At 37.5% G+C, this 17,970-nt stretch overlaps 2 protein-coding genes and 1 pseudogene across 2 annotated transcripts in view; 2 read left to right on the top strand and 1 right to left on the bottom strand.

Annotated features, from left to right (window-relative positions):
• Positions 1–2,052, bottom strand: part of LOC140923449 (uncharacterized) — a 62,703-nt gene extending 60,651 nt beyond the window's left edge. Inside the window, exon 1 of the mRNA XM_073373543.1 lies at positions 2,005–2,052. Coding sequence (XP_073229644.1) covers positions 2,005–2,052 — 48 coding nt within the window. The remainder of the gene's footprint in view (positions 1–2,004) is intronic.
• Positions 1–17,970, top strand: part of LOC140923164 (tetratricopeptide repeat protein 28-like) — a 113,021-nt gene that overhangs the window by 68,161 nt on the left and 26,890 nt on the right. The gene's annotated exons all lie outside the window — the stretch shown is intronic.
• Positions 3,635–11,906, top strand: LOC140923450 (adenosine receptor A2b-like; annotated as a pseudogene).

Raw genomic sequence — 17,970 nt, forward strand, 5'->3', positions numbered from 1 at the left:
CAGCCAATACCCTATTTGCTGTAATGTTATAAAAGACAGCACTATTATAATTTGAATGGACCTTAAAGCCTATGCGTTTTCCTTACAGCAGCCATTTTTGGGGCGCCGGGGGGGGGGGGGGGGGGAAGGAGGGAGGTTTATACCACAAAAATCATTTTTCACCTGAATCATCAGACTGAGCGTTACATTTTTCCCTAACTTGAGCCTGTTTCAATTGAGCTGATACGTACATTTCAATGAATTACGGTATTAAGAGTATATTCACAACACAAAAGACTGCGAAAGAGGAAAGACTTTTTATCACGAATTTCAATTTACAATACATATTTCCTTTTTCTTCAGAGTTGAGCAAGAGGATAAAATCGTGACTAAATATATCTATAAAATAACGGAAAGTCGTTGAGCAAAAATGTTTGAGAAAACTATAATGATAAAAAAATTGTTAATTGAAAGTTCTACTGAAAACATCATTATTGAAAGCAATTACGACGGTTGATACGCAAATAAGATATTGTAAAATTTAATTTCGTTTTCGTAGTTGTTAAACCGCATCATTTAGCATACCTTGTCTCACTTGTTAACTATGTTTCGTTTCACCTACAAAATCATGATTTTTTTTATAAATAATACCTGCATTTCTCGAGCTGGAAAAAGAACTTTGTCACGATCAAAACGTGGAGAAAATAATTGAAAATTAACTGAATTGTACATAAACGAGTAATATTTACCGAGAGGCCATTCAAGATGTTCATTTATAAGCAAATATAAATACGAAAACCACACTCGTGAACATATGTTTTTCTTCTGAATGTCATAAGAAATTATCCAAACGAAAAATGACTATTAGATGTTACTATGGGGATAAATCTTGTTGCACTCGTAGAATACAAAAAGGAAGAAACTGTGTATTTGTCAATCATATTAAAAACAGAAATATTTTGGCAGTGGGTACGTAAAAAATAGTAAGGAAAACTACAGGCTCGATCTATTCAATTGTTTCTTGCTGAAAGCCGAAATAAGAAACATTTTCATATCAACATTTCTTTATTTTTTCCTGAATACACATGTTAATTGGGTACGCCGTGCGTTCAGAGTGTGAACAATTTTCCTTGTCACGAGTACTTCAATGTATTTGCATGTGATATCTGCTGTAAGTAAGACCGGAAATTGAAATTTTACTGCGGTGATTAAAAGCATTGAAGGGAATAGACAATACTATAATATATGACAATGTCTGTAGCCGAACTGAAAATATGTTGAAGAAATGATTCAGAACATATGCCGGGAGGAATGGAGAATATTAAACAACAAACCGATAAATCATAAAATAATTTCTTTTTCTACAAAAACTAACTAACTTAATATTACAACTCTGTTATATAGACCGACGGTATTTTGCTCGAATATTTGGTATGGACTTGATACATTGGTTGGTTGGTAACTTGAAAGATCAGTAAAACAAATAAAGCACATACACTGGTAGATATCTCTAGATCCAAATAGGAAAGAATATTTTCCAGACTTTCAGGAATAACATATTTTGATGATGATTTGACAAAATCCTTTGATTCAGAACATTGGCATCTATGAAATATTGTGAGGAGTCAAGGAATATCAACCTCGATCCAAGGGCTTTTCCCTTGGAAAATGGGCACCCCTCCCATCTTTTAATTCTGAGTCCCGAAACCTCTGAGTTTATTCTATTAGAAGTCCTAGGCTACCTGATTGCTATATCTCGATGTTTTACTGCCGCCATGTAAGGAAATTCAGGACAGTCTTGAATTCTGGATTCCACAATACTCGTCAAAATCGTTGAAACGGACACCGCTTCTCTTGAATTTTCTAGAAAATTCTTGAGATTTACTCCTCACACTTTTGTTGTCACTGTAATGTGCCCTTTCCCTCCCCAATGTTGAGCCACGCATATTTTGAAGCAATGAAACCACTGTAATACCCAAATCAACCTTGGGTCAAATCAACTTTGGCGCTCTAAGTCATTTTTACCTTGCTCAATGCTTTCATCTCAACATCATTTATCGTAACTAGTTTCATGATGACACACGCTAGAAAAGCATTTATCTTCTAAAATAATCCACTAAAGAATATATCTGGAGGTCCAAAGGTTTGCTAAACCGTGGTCTAAGTTAAACTTCGCTTTAATAACTGACCCAAATGTTTTGAGCCCGATTTGTTAAAAGACGTAGTGCAAAACAACACGGTCTAACAGCTTCTCTCTTCGACGTTACAAATTGCAAGTCGGAAAGGATATTCACCCAGTTAATTTGGGGGCTTATGGCTATTAAATGCTAAACATCCTGACAAAAATTATTCATACAACTGCTTTTACTTATACAGTATGCCATCTTACCAGTTATTCTGGTGAATTTTACCTTAAAATACACATTAGTGAAGTAGTCAAGAACCATTAACATAAAATAAAACAGATTAAATTTTCCAAATCGAGCACAAAAATAATTATCAAAAAAGGGATGTCGCATCCATTATTTGTTCATATTTTTATGACCGAGTCAGATATCAGCATCTCTACTTTTTGCACTAACATCTTTCGGCAGTTTTATTACATTTCCTTTTTAAACTATTTGATCTATTTGGTTCAAAAAAAAAAAAAAAAAAAAAAAACAGAGCGGGAGGAAAGCCTTGAAGGCGTTTTCTGAACACGGAGGGATTTCGCTTCACAGGATGCGACAAACCGGCCCCACCGAAAATTCTGATTGCCGTGAGCAATTTCTTTTTGCCGGTGATTAAGTTTAAGTTTTATTTTGGAACAAAAACTCCCTTTTTCTAATTGCTGAGCAGTTTAGAAAAATACGTGCGACAATTATCTAAAGCGTCTTAAAAACACATAGCACATCTGCTTTGCCACACCAGCAATGCCCGGCCATCAGTAATCGCATGTTCACAAAAGAGTTTCATCGTAGCTCAGTTAAAGACGCCTGTCAGTCAGTCAAACCACAGGGTCCAGAGGAGTTTCGTGTGAATAAATGAATTACTTACTTAAAGTCCCAACTTCAAAAATGTCTATATCTGTCGCTTAGCACGATTAATTAGCCCAATGGGATCTTTATGAATTTACGTTAAACGATTTCTTCTCTTCTTATCTGACCCAGATCGACTTTGTTGTTCGCCACTTTGAAAATCAATAACCGCAAGCAATATCCTTGCTGGCGCACGGCACGTCGCGCGAAGGGTGACCGTAGGCCGTCGCCCGAAGGGCGATCGAGACACGAAGTGCCGAGTAAAAAAAAGGACTATACTGTAAGCCGATCTTGCGAGCCCTCAGTCTCTTGGTTTGCGGTCAATAGAATGTGTAACGAAACTGTAACACGATCAAAATAACCCATTTTTTCAGAGGTTTTCGACGGGTTTTGATATTCTAACGACAAACACATCTCCTCTGAACCCTGTGGTCAAACTGCTTTTCATCAAAGTCTAACTTACTAAACGTTTTGGAACTCTCTGAACGTTAGTCAATCCGTGACGTGGGTTTGGTCGGATCATCCCGGAAAAAAAAACAAAAACAATCGCTTGCAAGGTCCGACAAGAATTTGCTTGCTTCAATCGCCGCAACTACCTGAAAAGGTCATCCAATGGATTGGTCATATCCCAGGCTTTGCATATTAAACGCGTACTTGTCTAACAGCGCCACCATGCTGAACATTGTAGCAATCTACGCGATAAGAAAGACTTCGTCCTTGTCCAAAAATTTAAAAACATTGCTTCTGAGTCTGGCTGTTTCTGATCTCCGTGTTGGTTTACTAGCTCAGCCAATGTATGTTGCATATATCATAGACTCTCAACAAAATAATGCAACCAATGACAATAGTAATGTCATTTTACGCATCTCTTATTCCGGTAAATTTCTGCACCTATGCGTCATTGTTTAGCGTCACGGCTCTCTGTGCAGACAGATTTTTGGCAATTTACCTCCACCTCAAATACCAGGAACTTGTGACATACAAACGCGTTGCTGCTGTAGTGGTCTCAATTTGGGTGATAAGCGCACTTATTTCACTGATCAAGTTATTCCTCCCAAAAAATATCATGTACGTGAGTTTCGTCATTATTATATCTCGCGGCTTGTATTATAACTGCAACTTTACTGAGTGTCAAGCTTTATCTAACTCTAAGACGCCACATAAACCAAATTCACGTCCAGCAAGTAGCGCAGAATGACCAAGGAGAAAGTGTTCAAAGAAAAATGAGATCTTCGATGGCATCGCTTTACGTGTATCTGGTTTTCATAGTTTGCTATTTGCCTAATATTTGTGTGTTGAATATTATCGCTAACATCGGAACCAACGATCGATCTACAGCATTTGCAGTTTTATACACTGACCCTGTTGTTTGTGAATTCAACCCTTAACCCACTAATATAATCTACTGTTGGAAGATGAAAGGCATCCAGCACACTATTGTAGGCACACTACGCAATCTTTTTTCAAGTCCCACCCAAAAGAAAGCTCCACCATAAACTATGACGAACAGAGGACTAAGAAAGCCTTCTAAGGTCATCCTCATACTTTCCTTATACGGTCTGTAACTAAACGAAGCTATGCCACTGAAATGCTTTGCGAATTTCCTTCATGTCATTTCCATAACACAATCTACGCTGCCTTCAGTTTTTAAGAGAGTGTCTCTGTAAGAGCGGTCCGGTCGATTTTCCTTGAGACACAGATTTACCTCATTTCTTGTGTGTTGTAAGACATTCATGTACCTATACTAAAACCACAATCCGTTTGATCGGATCTCTTTATTTTTCAGAGTTTTACGGAAATTAAATTTCACTCGAGCGAAGGCCTGTCGTGACACTTTTCAAGACGTTAATTTGAGACAACTTTGGAGGACAATTTACAAAAAAGTACGGGACTCAGCAAAAATCAAATACCACAGACATGTATAATAACTCTATCTTATCCATCGAGGCGACTTTCGTGAACATCACGTTTCAATCAAGCAAACAGGAAGACTTGAACGACACCTTATCGGTTCACTTAAGTCACACACGCGAAAACCGATCATATTCAAGGTACATTTTTGAAAAAGTGAGGCGTTCTTAACTGATCCAACTAATATAGCTAGGAAGTAGGAGCCATAGAAAAGGTAACTACAGAAAAAAACTTTGCGGCCCGACCTTTACTAAAACTTTATAACTCCGTGAACTTACCTAATTTTCGGCAATCTCCAAGTTTTGCCGCCATTTTGAGGGACTTGTCAACATGAAGCGTAGCAGACACAAATCGAGCAGGTAGATCTAAAACAGTCAGAAATACATACGAAAGCATTCAAATGAACTTCACTTTCAATTCAAGGGGCAAAATTTGAAATTGTTCGTTAAACCTACCATTCCTACATCCCCATGCGACCATTTCTTCCAACAATTCAAACACTACAACTAGTGACCACTAGTGTTCGAATTTCCCTTGTCGATTCCACCGTAAAAAATAACCTGTGCCACCCAAGCTTCGACTCGAATGTGAAATACGAATCAAACAACATAACTGCGTCATCTTCGAGGCCATATCACACTGGTATTTTGATTTTCTGATCGACAAGAACGGTGATCAGGAGGTGATCGCCATGTTTACCTCATAAAGGTGTCCGCTGACCAGCCGCTGAATGAAAACAGTACGGCGCAGGGTGGTGTGGGTGGCGGACTTATCGTGGTAAGCTTTAGGACTCTCAGTCTAAACAGTCAAGGCATGCTTCGTGGTACAGACAACTTTTATTTTATTCTCATAACTTTTTCCTTTAAATTAGAACTGGTATTAATTAATAGAGTTATTTAAATATTTTTAACCGAGGTACCCATATGACCTTTTGGCTTGTCCTCAGTGGTATAAAATAAGGTGTCTTTTCTTCCAGAACCTTTTATTCATGCGTTATTGCACGGAATGAACACTATACTTAGAAGGTTTGTTCTAAATCATTTTGCTGTTCCTAAGAATGTATGCAAAATCATAGCTTTATACAAAGCTGACTCTAAAATATGATTTTCCGTAACAGTAACCAATGTCATTTAGGTAAGGTATTAATAAAACTAGCAATGTACAATTTTTAGCGTTTTCCACTTATAAGCCTGATATACAATTGTCAAGTGAACTATGTTAGTTTCAACTCATTCCTTGATTCGATGTGACCTTTTACCACTAAACCCCATTCTTTTCATTTGCAATTTTCCTGTACTTTTTTTTTTCATATGACAGCGACAAAGAGTTTTATAACTAAACCGATTTTTTGGTGTACCACGCTTATTACATTGTATATTCAAATACATACAAAAGGCCGGCTAAATAAGCTCCTCCTCCTGCTCCTAATTTTTTGGGTTGCCTTCGCCCTATGCCACTGCGCGACTCCCTGTCGGCTAAAAGGCGATTTGAAAGACTGCTATGCAGGACACATTTTCTTTTCCTTCATTTTCATTTACCCTCTACAATTTTTTATAAGTATGTAAAGATATAAAAAAACACAAAGGTTTTTACAAGTAAACTGTTTTTTTTTGTACCACTGTTAATATATACATATACTTTGTTCTCGCAAATGGTGGCTAAGAACGGCTGAATATATACCTACTTGGAAATAAAATGATGCTGTTTGGTTTCCCGTTAAAATATTAAGTAAGAGTGACGCGTGTCCGTTCAAATTGTGACAAAACCACCTCACAAAGTCAAAGCAAAAGAGAAAAAAGGGTAATTTTCATAGCCAACTTACAATCTCTCCCTTATAGACAGCTACAAGGGCTATTGGGTCACTGCTTCAGTGGTGTAATTATCCTTCCACTGAGCACTGGAATTCATGGGTCATTTCCTTTATTTTTGACATTAGAACAGCTTGGAAATCTCTAAATTAAAGCTGGGTTGAAAAATCCTCATCCCTTACCCTTTCAGAAGACGACAGTACCAATGTTATCGAGAGACAGGGTAGCGAACCTTTCAGTCGAATTTAAGTGAAGGATGGGCACTTCATAAGCCAAAAGGTGGCGCTGTTCGCTTCTAAGAGAAAGTAAGGAAGTATCTCACCTCCAAGTTTGAAATTGGTGAGCAATCTGGAAGGAAAGAGGATCTGCGACAAGTCTCGCAAGATATGTGGAAAGCGAAGAGGGAAAACAGGGAGGGCCTGTTTTCCCGGGAAGAGTGGCTGACCAAAGCCCAAATACAAGGATTTTTCTTTTGTTTGTCCTTCTCGAGATGGAGACGGGTAGGTTCGTCTCCGAGCACCGCGGTTGACGATAAATCTGACGAGGAATTAATTGACGAGGAAGAAGTGAATCACATGACCACCGTCGAATCAGTTGTAACAGAAATTGGCTTAACGCATCCGATTGTCTATGACATTTATGACTTGTGTGACTACGTCAAGGAGGGAAAATTGAACTATTTTACTGTTTCCATGCTTAAGGAAATCTGTACTTTCTTCGAGCTCCCATTTAAATGGGAGTCGGGCAGAGGCATGGGGCGAAGGCAACCCAAAAAATTAGGAGCAGGAGGAGGAGCTTATTTAGCAGGCCTTTTGCATGTATTTGTATATATAATGTGATAAGCGTGGTACACCAAAAAATCAGTTTACTTATAAAACTCTTTGTCCTTGTCGCATGAAAAAAAAAGTACAGGAAAATTACAAATGAAAAGAATGGGGTTTAGTGATAAAAGGTCACATCGAATCAAGAAATGAGCTGAAACTAACATAGTTCACTTGACAATTGTATGTCAGGCTTATAAGTGGAAAACGCTAAAAATTTTACATTACTAGTTTTATTAACACCTTACGTAAATGACATTAGTTACTGTTACGGAAAATCATATTTTAGAGTCAGCTTTGTATAGAGCTATGATTTTGCATACATTCTTGGGAACAGCAAAAATGACTTAGAACAAACCTTCTAAGTATAGTGTTCATTCCGTGCAATAACGCATGAATAAAAGGTTCTGGAAGAAAAGACACCTTATTTTATACCACTGAGGACAAGCCAAAAGGTCATATGGGTACCTCGGTTAAAAATATTTAAATAACTCTATTAATTAATACCAGTTCTAATTTAAAGGAAAAAGTTATGAGAATAAAATAAAAGTTGTCTGTACCACGAAGCATGCCTTGACTGTTTAGACTGAGAGTCCTAAAGCTTTTTTAGCATGTATTCGAATATCTTACCACGATAAGTCCGCCACCCACACCACCCTGCGCCGTACTGTTTTCATTCAGCGGCTGGTCAGCGGACACCTTTATGAGGTAAACATGGCGATCACCTCCTGATCACCGTTCTTGTCGATCAGAAAATCAAAATACCAGTGTGATATGGCCTCGAAGATGACGCAGTTATGTTGTTTGATTCGTATTTCACATTCGAATCGAAGCTTGGGTGGCACAGGTTATTTTTTACGGTGGAATCGACAACGGAAATTCGAACACTAGTGGTCACTAGTTGTAGTGTTTGATATGTTGGAAGTAATGGTCGCATTGGGATGTAGGAATGGTAGGTTTAACGAACAATTTCAAATTTTGCCCCTTGAATTGAAAGTGAAGTTCATTGGAATGCTTTTTTACGTATTTCTGACTGTTTTAGATCTACCTGCTCGATTTATATCTGCTACGCTTCATGTTGACAAGTCCCTCAAAATGGCGGCAAAACTTGGAGATTGCCGAAAATTAGGTAAGTTCACGGAGTTATAAAGTTTTAGTAAAGGTCGGGCCGCAAAGTTTTTTTCTGTAGTTACCTTTTCTATGGCTCCTACTTCCTAGCTATATTAGTTGGATCAGTTAAGAACGCCTCACTTTTTCAAAAATGTACCTTGAATATGATCGGTTTTCGCGTGTGTGACTTAAGCGAACCGATAAGGTGTCGTTCAAGTCTTCCTGTTTGCTTGATTGGTACGTGATGTTCACGAAAGTCACCGCGATGGATAAGATAGAGTTAATATACATGGCTGTGGTATTTGTTTTTTGCTGAGTCTCGTAGTTTTTTGTAAATTGTCCGGCAAAGTTGCCTCAAATTAACGTCTTGAAAAGTGTCACGACAGGCCTTCGGTCGAGTGAAATTTAATTTCCGTAAAACTCTGAAAAATAAAGAGATCCGATCAAACGGATTGCGGTTTTAGTATAGGTACATGAATGTCTTACAACACACAAGAAATGAGTTAAATCTGTGTCTCAAGGAAAATCGACCGGACCGCTCTTACAGAGACACTCTCTTAAACGTCCTTACGCAAAGTTTTAGTTGAAAAAAATTCATTACTTTTGTAAAATGAACGTTTAAAGGGGCGATTGACACACTTCGCAGTGTCTTAATGATGTAAAAGTGAGCCAGCTTACGAGCTAAATGCCTTAAGTTTCCTCACCACGTAACCTTTTCACTGTGTTAAAACCTAACAACGTTTAAATCGTCATGTTGCAGAGGTTTTGTTGAAATTGACCTTAACTGAGATGATGTAGTTATGTCATAGTTGCATTTTAAATGTTGGTGAAGCTAAGAAAAATAACACACTGATATTTAACGTTAACATATAAGAGGTTTCACATGAACCCTTTTCTCACTAAAAAGCGTAAGCGGAATTCATACCCCAATAAAACATTTAAAACATTTAAAGTGGACGAGATTATTCTTAATAAAAGGTGGGGGAAAGTATGATAAAAAACTTCCCAGAAACTGTTCACGTTTAGAACCCTTAAGATTTTATGGTTTACCTGTTTTCGTCTCAAAAAACATATGTATTGTCAAATCCCTTTTGGTATTTTGTATCGTTCTGCAGTGTTTTTTTATTGTTATTTTGATTTCAGTAAGCAACATTTCACCAAGGATAATAATGAAAAGAAAAGCCACGGCCCGTCCTGGAATACGCAAGTCCTGTATTCCATCGTTCTCTACCAAACTACATCAGTGAAGATTTGGAACGGATCCAAAGAAGGGCTTTCAGAATCATCTATCCTGACCTGTCATATAGTGTAGCACTAGAAACAGTTGGCCTACCGAAACTTCATGAGAGGAGAGAAAAGATTTCAATCGATCTGTTTGACGAGATCGTCTGTAACCCCACCCACAGTCTCCATAGCCTCCTCCCCCAAAGGAAGAGTTGTAAATATGCACTGAGACGCAAAAGTGATTTCACTCTCCCCCTATGTAAAACCGAGCGTTTGAAGAAAAGTTTTATTTTTAGCCATGTCTGTAAGATGTAGATAATTTTCTTATTTTCTCCTTGTTATCATCAGTATTTGTAAATATCCCGTAATTCAGCCTATGGCTGCAATGGTGTTTATAATAAAGTATCTATCTATCTATCTAGAAACGAAACTAACCTTTGCCTTCTTCTAAAGACATGCTGAAAATTTCCCCACAAATGAGAACATCACACTTCAACTAGCCTGCGAGGAAGCTTTCTATTTTGGCGGAGTCGCGAGAAGTCACGCGAGAGCAGCACGCGTAAGGAGACGCGAGTGCGAGGGGCAGGGTGAGAGGCGCGTTCTCTCGCGAAAGGAGAGGTTGCTAGTAGGCTAAACTTCAACAGCTGTCTTGCGCGCTATTCATTTTCATCACAATTTCGTTCGATTGTGGAACCTTAACGCTTTTCGTGGTTTACAAGTTTTATTGATTACTGATACTATATTTTCACTTCAATTCTGACCTAGAAAGGTCTGAAGTAGCTTCCAACAGGATCCTGAAGCAGATAGGGAATCCGTGAAAATAACACGTTCTCACCTAAATATGAATTGTTGGCGCTAGTTTTCCTATTGACCAGCACCCTTCCAAAGCTCTTATTTCATTAACCCTATAACCTGCACTGCCTATTGTTTTCAGGAAAAGGGGCATTGTTATGTCACCACCCATATTGTTTTCTGGGCCAATCACAAACCTTGTTCCCAGTTTCAGAGCAGAATTAGAATTGGGTAGCAAATGAATTTCACCTCAACAACAACAAAAATAATAACAACAAAAGAAATAATAAAGTCCGCTTGCGTTTAATGGTTGGGTGCAAAACCAACGAAAAGTTGTCAACTAATAGTTTATGTCGTCGATATTACAAATTGCAAATCACGCCAACACAAGTTAATGAAAGAGCCATATAATATGTAAATTAAACAGCTGAAATTTTCCGAGCTGGTTATTTAAAACCTACCGTTAACTAAATATGATTTTTAGGACGTGTGGAAAATACAAAAAATTCCACCACCTTTAAAGAGACGAGACACTTTGTAACTCTTTCAATAGCGACTGTAAAGCCCTTATGTTAACGCCAAAAACTAGAAGTCTTTAATTTTGAAATATAAGGTTATTAAGCCTTAACATATTCATCAAAATTAAATGGGCTAAAAGACTAATGAGGAAGAGTTTTTGTTAAGTATTTCAATCGACAGCTTTTTAGTCCCAACTAATAAGCAACATGTCATTTTGCAGTAAATTTTAATGGATATCACTTTCTTTTAAAATACAACATATGGAGCACACACAAGGGTGAAGGACAGTTATGTCCTTTTTCGCATTTCGGTCCTTCGGACGCAACATAGCCGTACGACTTCACGTGAACGAAATGCAAGTGCTGCAGCTACAACATGCACCACAGAACGCTCAAATGGTTAACGTTCTAAGGATGCGAAAGTTTGCGATGATATCAGTTTACGTTTGCCTCGTTTATACGGTTTGCTATCTGCCAAACATTTGTACACTCTTTGCTATTGTCTTCACTTCTACACCAAGCACTGGCATAAAGCATTTATTTTTGTACACTGCGACACTGGTGTTCCTTAATTCTTCGCTTAATCCTGTGATCTACTGCTGGAAGATGAAACACATCCGACACACGATCATTGGCTTAATAAGAAATGCATTTACGAAGCAAAACTAAAGAGAGCTTCAAAACAATCCATCTGGAAATAATAAACGATATGAAGAACAACAACAACAGCAACAAACAACAAACAATAACAAATGTAAAATCGTGTTATGTTAAACTTACAATAAATAATGTCGTAGTTCTCGTTAGAATCAATGATTCAAAAAACAATTGGTCTCGGAGTAATAATTTATGCATTGTAAATTTTAATGGATGTCATTTTCTTTTAAAATACAACATATGGAGCACACACATAATTGAAGGACAGTTTTGTCCTTTTTCGCATTTCGTTCGTTCGGACGCAATATAGCCATATAGTGACCCCAATAAAGAAAAACAAATTTCAAACATGACTTAACTGTCAAAGGTGGGAAGAATGGTGGGGCAAGTTTCCTGTTTTTTTTTCCCTGTGTTTCCTATGCTGAAGTTAATTTAAACAAAACTTCCTGTTTTTAAATTGGTATATAGCGCTAATAAAAAAACTATTATGAAAAAAGGGATCTATTCTGACACTTTCACCAGCAATACTTAACGATCAGTCGCCGCGTCATTGTGTTAAGATGAAATGTTTCATAGTGGCCCAGTTAAAGAGGAATTTAGTCAAAGTACTTATCAAAGTCTGCCCTATTGAAAGTCGTGGGGTTTTAAAAATAAGTCAATCCGCTACGAAGCTCTGGTAGAAGAAGTCCACGAAACTAGCTCTACTGAATTCATAAAAGATCAAACTCTTGTTCCCGTTAGAATCAATGATTCAAAAAACAAGTTGTCTCGGAGTAATATTTTATGCAATGTAATGAAACACGAAAGATGTCAAAACTCCGTTAAAAGTATGAAGCATTGTGCTTTACCTCCTCACCCACCCCTACAGATAAATAGGAAAGTAAGAAAAGGAAGTAAGGAGAATCACACGCACGATCTTATCAAAGCCAGCCAGACGATGAAAACACCCGATGAAAACATCCTTGAGGTAACAAAAGCTTTACAACTTATTTCCTAGACTTGTAAAGCAAGATGATAGTGATCAAACTAAATATAGTAACGATTGCACCATTTTGTTTCCTTCGATCACGGCCATACCACTCACTTTCTAAGCGTCTTCACGAGCAAAACTTCATTTTTTTTTTTCGTGGTTCCTAAAAATGCGTGACGAGGAACTTTAGACTCAAAAACACAAACAAAAGGGAGAAAATGGGCCAGTTTCGAATTATTAAAATTCATACTTGGTTCCGGGGCTGAAGGGAATAAAACTGGTACACGAAAAGGTACACGAAACCTTTGATTTCAGAGAAATTGAATCAGTGATGATTTTATGTTTCTACTTAAAGGTTTCCAAAAAGGCGATGGTCTCGATTAAAACCAGAAAGAATCTGCTATCAGGCGATCTTTTTTCGGAGAAAGTCAGGGAACGCCTCCCAAACAAAAAGGAAAGACCAACCGCCTGATCGCAGGTTAAACCAGAATTTGCCAAGATTAAGGTGGAGCAACAGAGAGTCAACGTAGTTTTACAAAACCTTTAGGAAGTGTTCGATAGATAAAAACAAAAACATTAAAACAACTACAAAAAAACATTTTCTTTTGTTTAATTATGACGTAACTGTAAGACGTGGAGAAAATTGTTGGACAAGTTGGCCTGTTATTAAGATGAAGTTTAATTTGTTAAACAAAACTTCCTCTTTTCTAATTGTTTGAAGTTTAGGAAGAACTACATTCAAATTGTAAAAATTGTTTGAAAAACAAGAAGAACATCTGCAAGAAGACAAAAATGCCTATGCTCTGTCGACAATTTGCTCGGTCGGGTGAGATAATAGAGAGCGTAGGCAACGACGACGGCGACGGCAACAAGAACTGCAAAAAAGTAAGAGGTTTAGAAAGCAAAACAACAACTTTGCACGTAGAACACGCTATCTGTACATTTGTTTGCCGCCACTGCACGACTACGACGTGAAACTTAATTCCTATTTTCATGTTTCATTGAGGACATAAACACACAAAAGGGATGTCAGATCCTTTACTTTTTCATGTTTTTATGACCAAGTCAGAGATCAACATCTTTACTTTTTGCACTAACATCTTTGGGCAGTTTAGTTACATTTCCATCTTAAACTATTTGGTTAAAGAAACAGGCTGAGTGGAAGGAAAGCCTTGCAGGAGTTTTCTGAACATTTCGTTTCAAAAACTGCGATAAAGCGGCCCTACCGAAAATACTGATTGGGCAATTTCTTTTTGCCGGCGATTAAGTTTAAGTTTTATTTTGAAACAAAAACTCCCGTTTTCTAATTGCTTGGCAGTTTAGAAAAATACGTCTGACTATTATGTTAAGCGTCTTAAAATCACATAGGACATCTGTTTTGCCACACCCGCCATGCCCTATCATCAGTAATCGTATGTTCAGAAAAGAGTTTCATTGTAGCTCAGTTAAAGACGTATTTTAGTCAGTCAAACTGCTTTTCATCCAAGTCTAACTTACTAAACGTTTTGGAACTCTCTGAACGTTAGCAGTGACGTGGGTTTGGTCCGCTCATCCTGAAAAAAAAAAAAACAATCGCTTGCAAGGTCCGACAATTCTGCAGTAAATTTTAATGAATATCACTTTCTTTTAAAATACAGCAATGGAGCATACACAAGAGTGAAAGACAGTTTTGCCCTTTTTCGCATTTCGTTTGTTCGGACGTAACATAGCCATATAGTGGCCCCAATAAAGAAAAAAAAACTTCAAATATGATTCAACTGTCAAACGTGGGAAAAATGGTGGGGCAAGTTTCTTGTGTTTTAGTTCACGTTAATTTAAACACAACTTCCTGTTTTTAAATTGGTATAAAATTAAGCTACAATTTCTCTTGAAAATAACCAAGAGATCTATTCTCATACTTAGACCAGCAACACTTAATGATTAGTCGCCGCGTCATTGTGTTAAATGAAATGTTTCATAGTGGCCCAGTTAAAGAGGAATTTAGTCAAAGTACTTATCAAAGTCTGCCCTATTGAAAGTCGTGGGGTTCTAAATGTAAGTCAATCCGCTACGAAGCTACGGTAGAAGAAGTCCATGAAACTGATTCTACTGAATTCATAAAAGATCAAACTCTTGCATCATCTGATAGGAATTTAAGGTGGCTAAACGCAAGTTTACGAGCGGTCAGCGGTAACTCGCCTGCCGGCGTGTGCAGTTTTTAAATTAGACAAACAAACATGGCGGCCAAAAAACCATGGTACACAGAGGAGAATTTCTCAAAATCTACTCATTAAAATTCTGTGATATTTGGCAGAATTTTTACTTTTATCGTATTTTAAATAATGAGAACTTTAAAATGGAAGTTGAACAAACGAGTCTTGTGATACATTTTATAATTACAGTACAATTATATAATTGATTATCTAAATGCCCGTCTGTTAAAATCTAGTCAAATAAGTTTCAAATGACAATGATTAATTATAGTAAGCTGTGTGCAAGTTAATAGGAAAATCTAATGAGCAAATTTTGTGTAAACTGAGGAAAAGTGAAATTTTAAGGTTGTATTCAATCGTTCATGTTTCCATGAAAACTACGAAAACGTCAAATTTTACTTGTCAATCAAAAACTTTCATCACTATATATTTCACTTGCCAAGCTTCAGCTTGTGAGCTGCAACCTTTCTCTTGCAATGGTTTGGCAAATGACATACACTCATAAACTGCCAAAACTGTGTTCCCCCACCATAACTGGCTACAGTACAAATCCAAAAAGGACAACAAATGGATTCCTCGTATCTCGCAGGTTGCCTTTTAAATGCATTTTTATCCTACACCGCCACCATGCTAAACATTGCTACAATCCATGCCATAAGAAAAACTCCGTCCTTCTCAAAAAAAATTAAAAACATTGCTCCTTAGTCTGGCTGTTTCTGATCTTGGTGTTGGTTTAGTGGCGCAACCTTTGTATGTGGCACGTCTTATTATGGAGTCACAGCTAAACATTGAAACGTATAATGCCATCTATATCGCGTACCTTATCCCGGCGAGTTTATTTCGTTTCGCTACGTTGTTTCTCGTCATTGTTCTTTGTGCAGAGAGATTTATAGCCATTCAATATTATCTTAGATATCAAGAACTTGTGACACACAAGCGAGTTTTTGCTGTTGTCGTCTGAACTTGGGTATTGAGCGGACTGTTTTCGTTGACGAGGCTGTGGATCCCAAAGAGTATTATGTACGTGGGTTTTGGCATTACACAACTTGCATGTATTATAGCAGCCACTTTCTTCAGTATCAGAATTTACTTGTCCGTGCGACTTCACGTGAACGAAATGCAAGTGCTGCAGCTACAACATGCACCACAGAATGCTCAAATGGTTAACGTTCGAAGGATGCGATAGTTTGCGATGATGTCAGTTTACGTTTGCCTCTTTTTGACGGTTTGCTATCTGCCAAACATTTGTACACTCTTTACTATTGCCTTCACTTCTACACCAAGCAATGGCATAAAGCATTTAATGGTTTACAATGTGACACTGGCGTTCCTTAATTCGTCGCTTAATCCTGTGATCTACTGCTGGAAGATGAAACACATCCGACACACGATCATTGGCTTAATATGAAATGCATTTACGAAGCAAAACTAAAGAGAGCTTCAAAACAATCAATCTGGAAATAATAAACGATATGAAAAACAACAACAACAAGAAACAACAAACAATAACAAATGTAAAATCGTGTTATGTTAAACTTACAATAATAAAAAGATATAATAGAATAAGAATAAAAATGAACAATAGAGATTGTGGTAGTTCTCGTTAGAATCAGTGATTTAAAAAAAAAAATTGCCTCGGGAGTGATAATTCATATATTGTAATAAAACACGAAAGTTGTGAAAACTTTTTTAAATCCGTCAATAAATAAAGTATCAAGCATTGTGGTTTACCTCCTCACCCACCCCTACAGATAAAAAGGAAAATAAGAAAAGGAAGGAAGCTGACGAAATTAAAGCAGAATAACACTCACGCTCTTATAAAAGCCAGCGAGACGATGAAAACATCCTCGAGATAACAAAGGCTTTAAATATAGTAAATATAGTAACGACTGCACCATTTTGTTTCCCTCGATTACGACTATACGACTCAGTGACTAAGTGTCAGCACGAGCAAAACTTCATTTTTTTTTTCGTGGCTTCTAAAAATGCGTGACGGGGAACTTTAGACTCAAAAACACAAACAAAAGAGAGAAAATGGGTCAGTTTCGAATTATTAAAATTCATACTTGGCTCCGCGGCTGAAGGGAATAATATCCGGTGATCTTGATTCGAAAAAGGAAGAATCAGCTGCTATCAGGCGATCTTTTTTCGAAGAAAGACGGCGGACGCCCGCCTCCCAAACAAAAAGAAAAGACGAACCGCCTGATCGCGGGTTAAACCAGAATTTGCCAAGATTAAGGTGGAGCAGAAGAGAGTCAATGTAGTTTTACAAGACCTTTAGGAAGCGTTCGATAGATAAAAACAAAAACATTAAAACAACTACAAAAAAAACCATTTTCTTTTGTTTAATTATGACGTAACTGTAAGACGTGGAGAAAATTGTTGGACAAGTTAGCCTGTTATGAAGATGAAGTTTAATTGGTTAAACAAAACTTCCTCTTTCCTAATTGTTTTGAAGTAGGTTAGGAAGGGGAAACGCACACAAGTGTTTCAAGATTTTTGACGAGGATTGCAGGTACTGGATTCCTGTATTTGCCATTATAACTTGGATTCTGGATTCTAATCATTAGTGGGATTCCGGATTCCTTGAGCTGTATTCCGCATTCCAAAACCCAGGATTCCAGACTTTTTTATATTCCAAGAGCAAAATTTCCCCAGATTCCGGATTCCACAAGCGAACATTTCCGGGATTCCGGAATCCGAATTCCCTTACATGGGGCCATTTTAATCTTGTTACAAGTATGTCTCATTTGAATATATTTGTTTTGTTATCCCAGAAAAGCTCCGTATGGGAAGAGGATGATTAGAATTGACTATTCCTATCATCATCGTCATCATCATCAATTTTATTAATTTGTTTTCATTTTTATTTTTTCCGCGTTACAGTGGCCATTTAAGGCTGTGTCTCGGCTTTGCTCGTTGACGAGTCCTGTTATTTCAGACGTCTACCACAAATTGAAAGCGGAAACCG

This window comes from Porites lutea, chromosome 13 (assembly GCF_958299795.1).
Source record: "Porites lutea chromosome 13, jaPorLute2.1, whole genome shotgun sequence".
NCBI classification, from domain to species: domain Eukaryota; kingdom Metazoa; phylum Cnidaria; class Anthozoa; order Scleractinia; family Poritidae; genus Porites; species Porites lutea.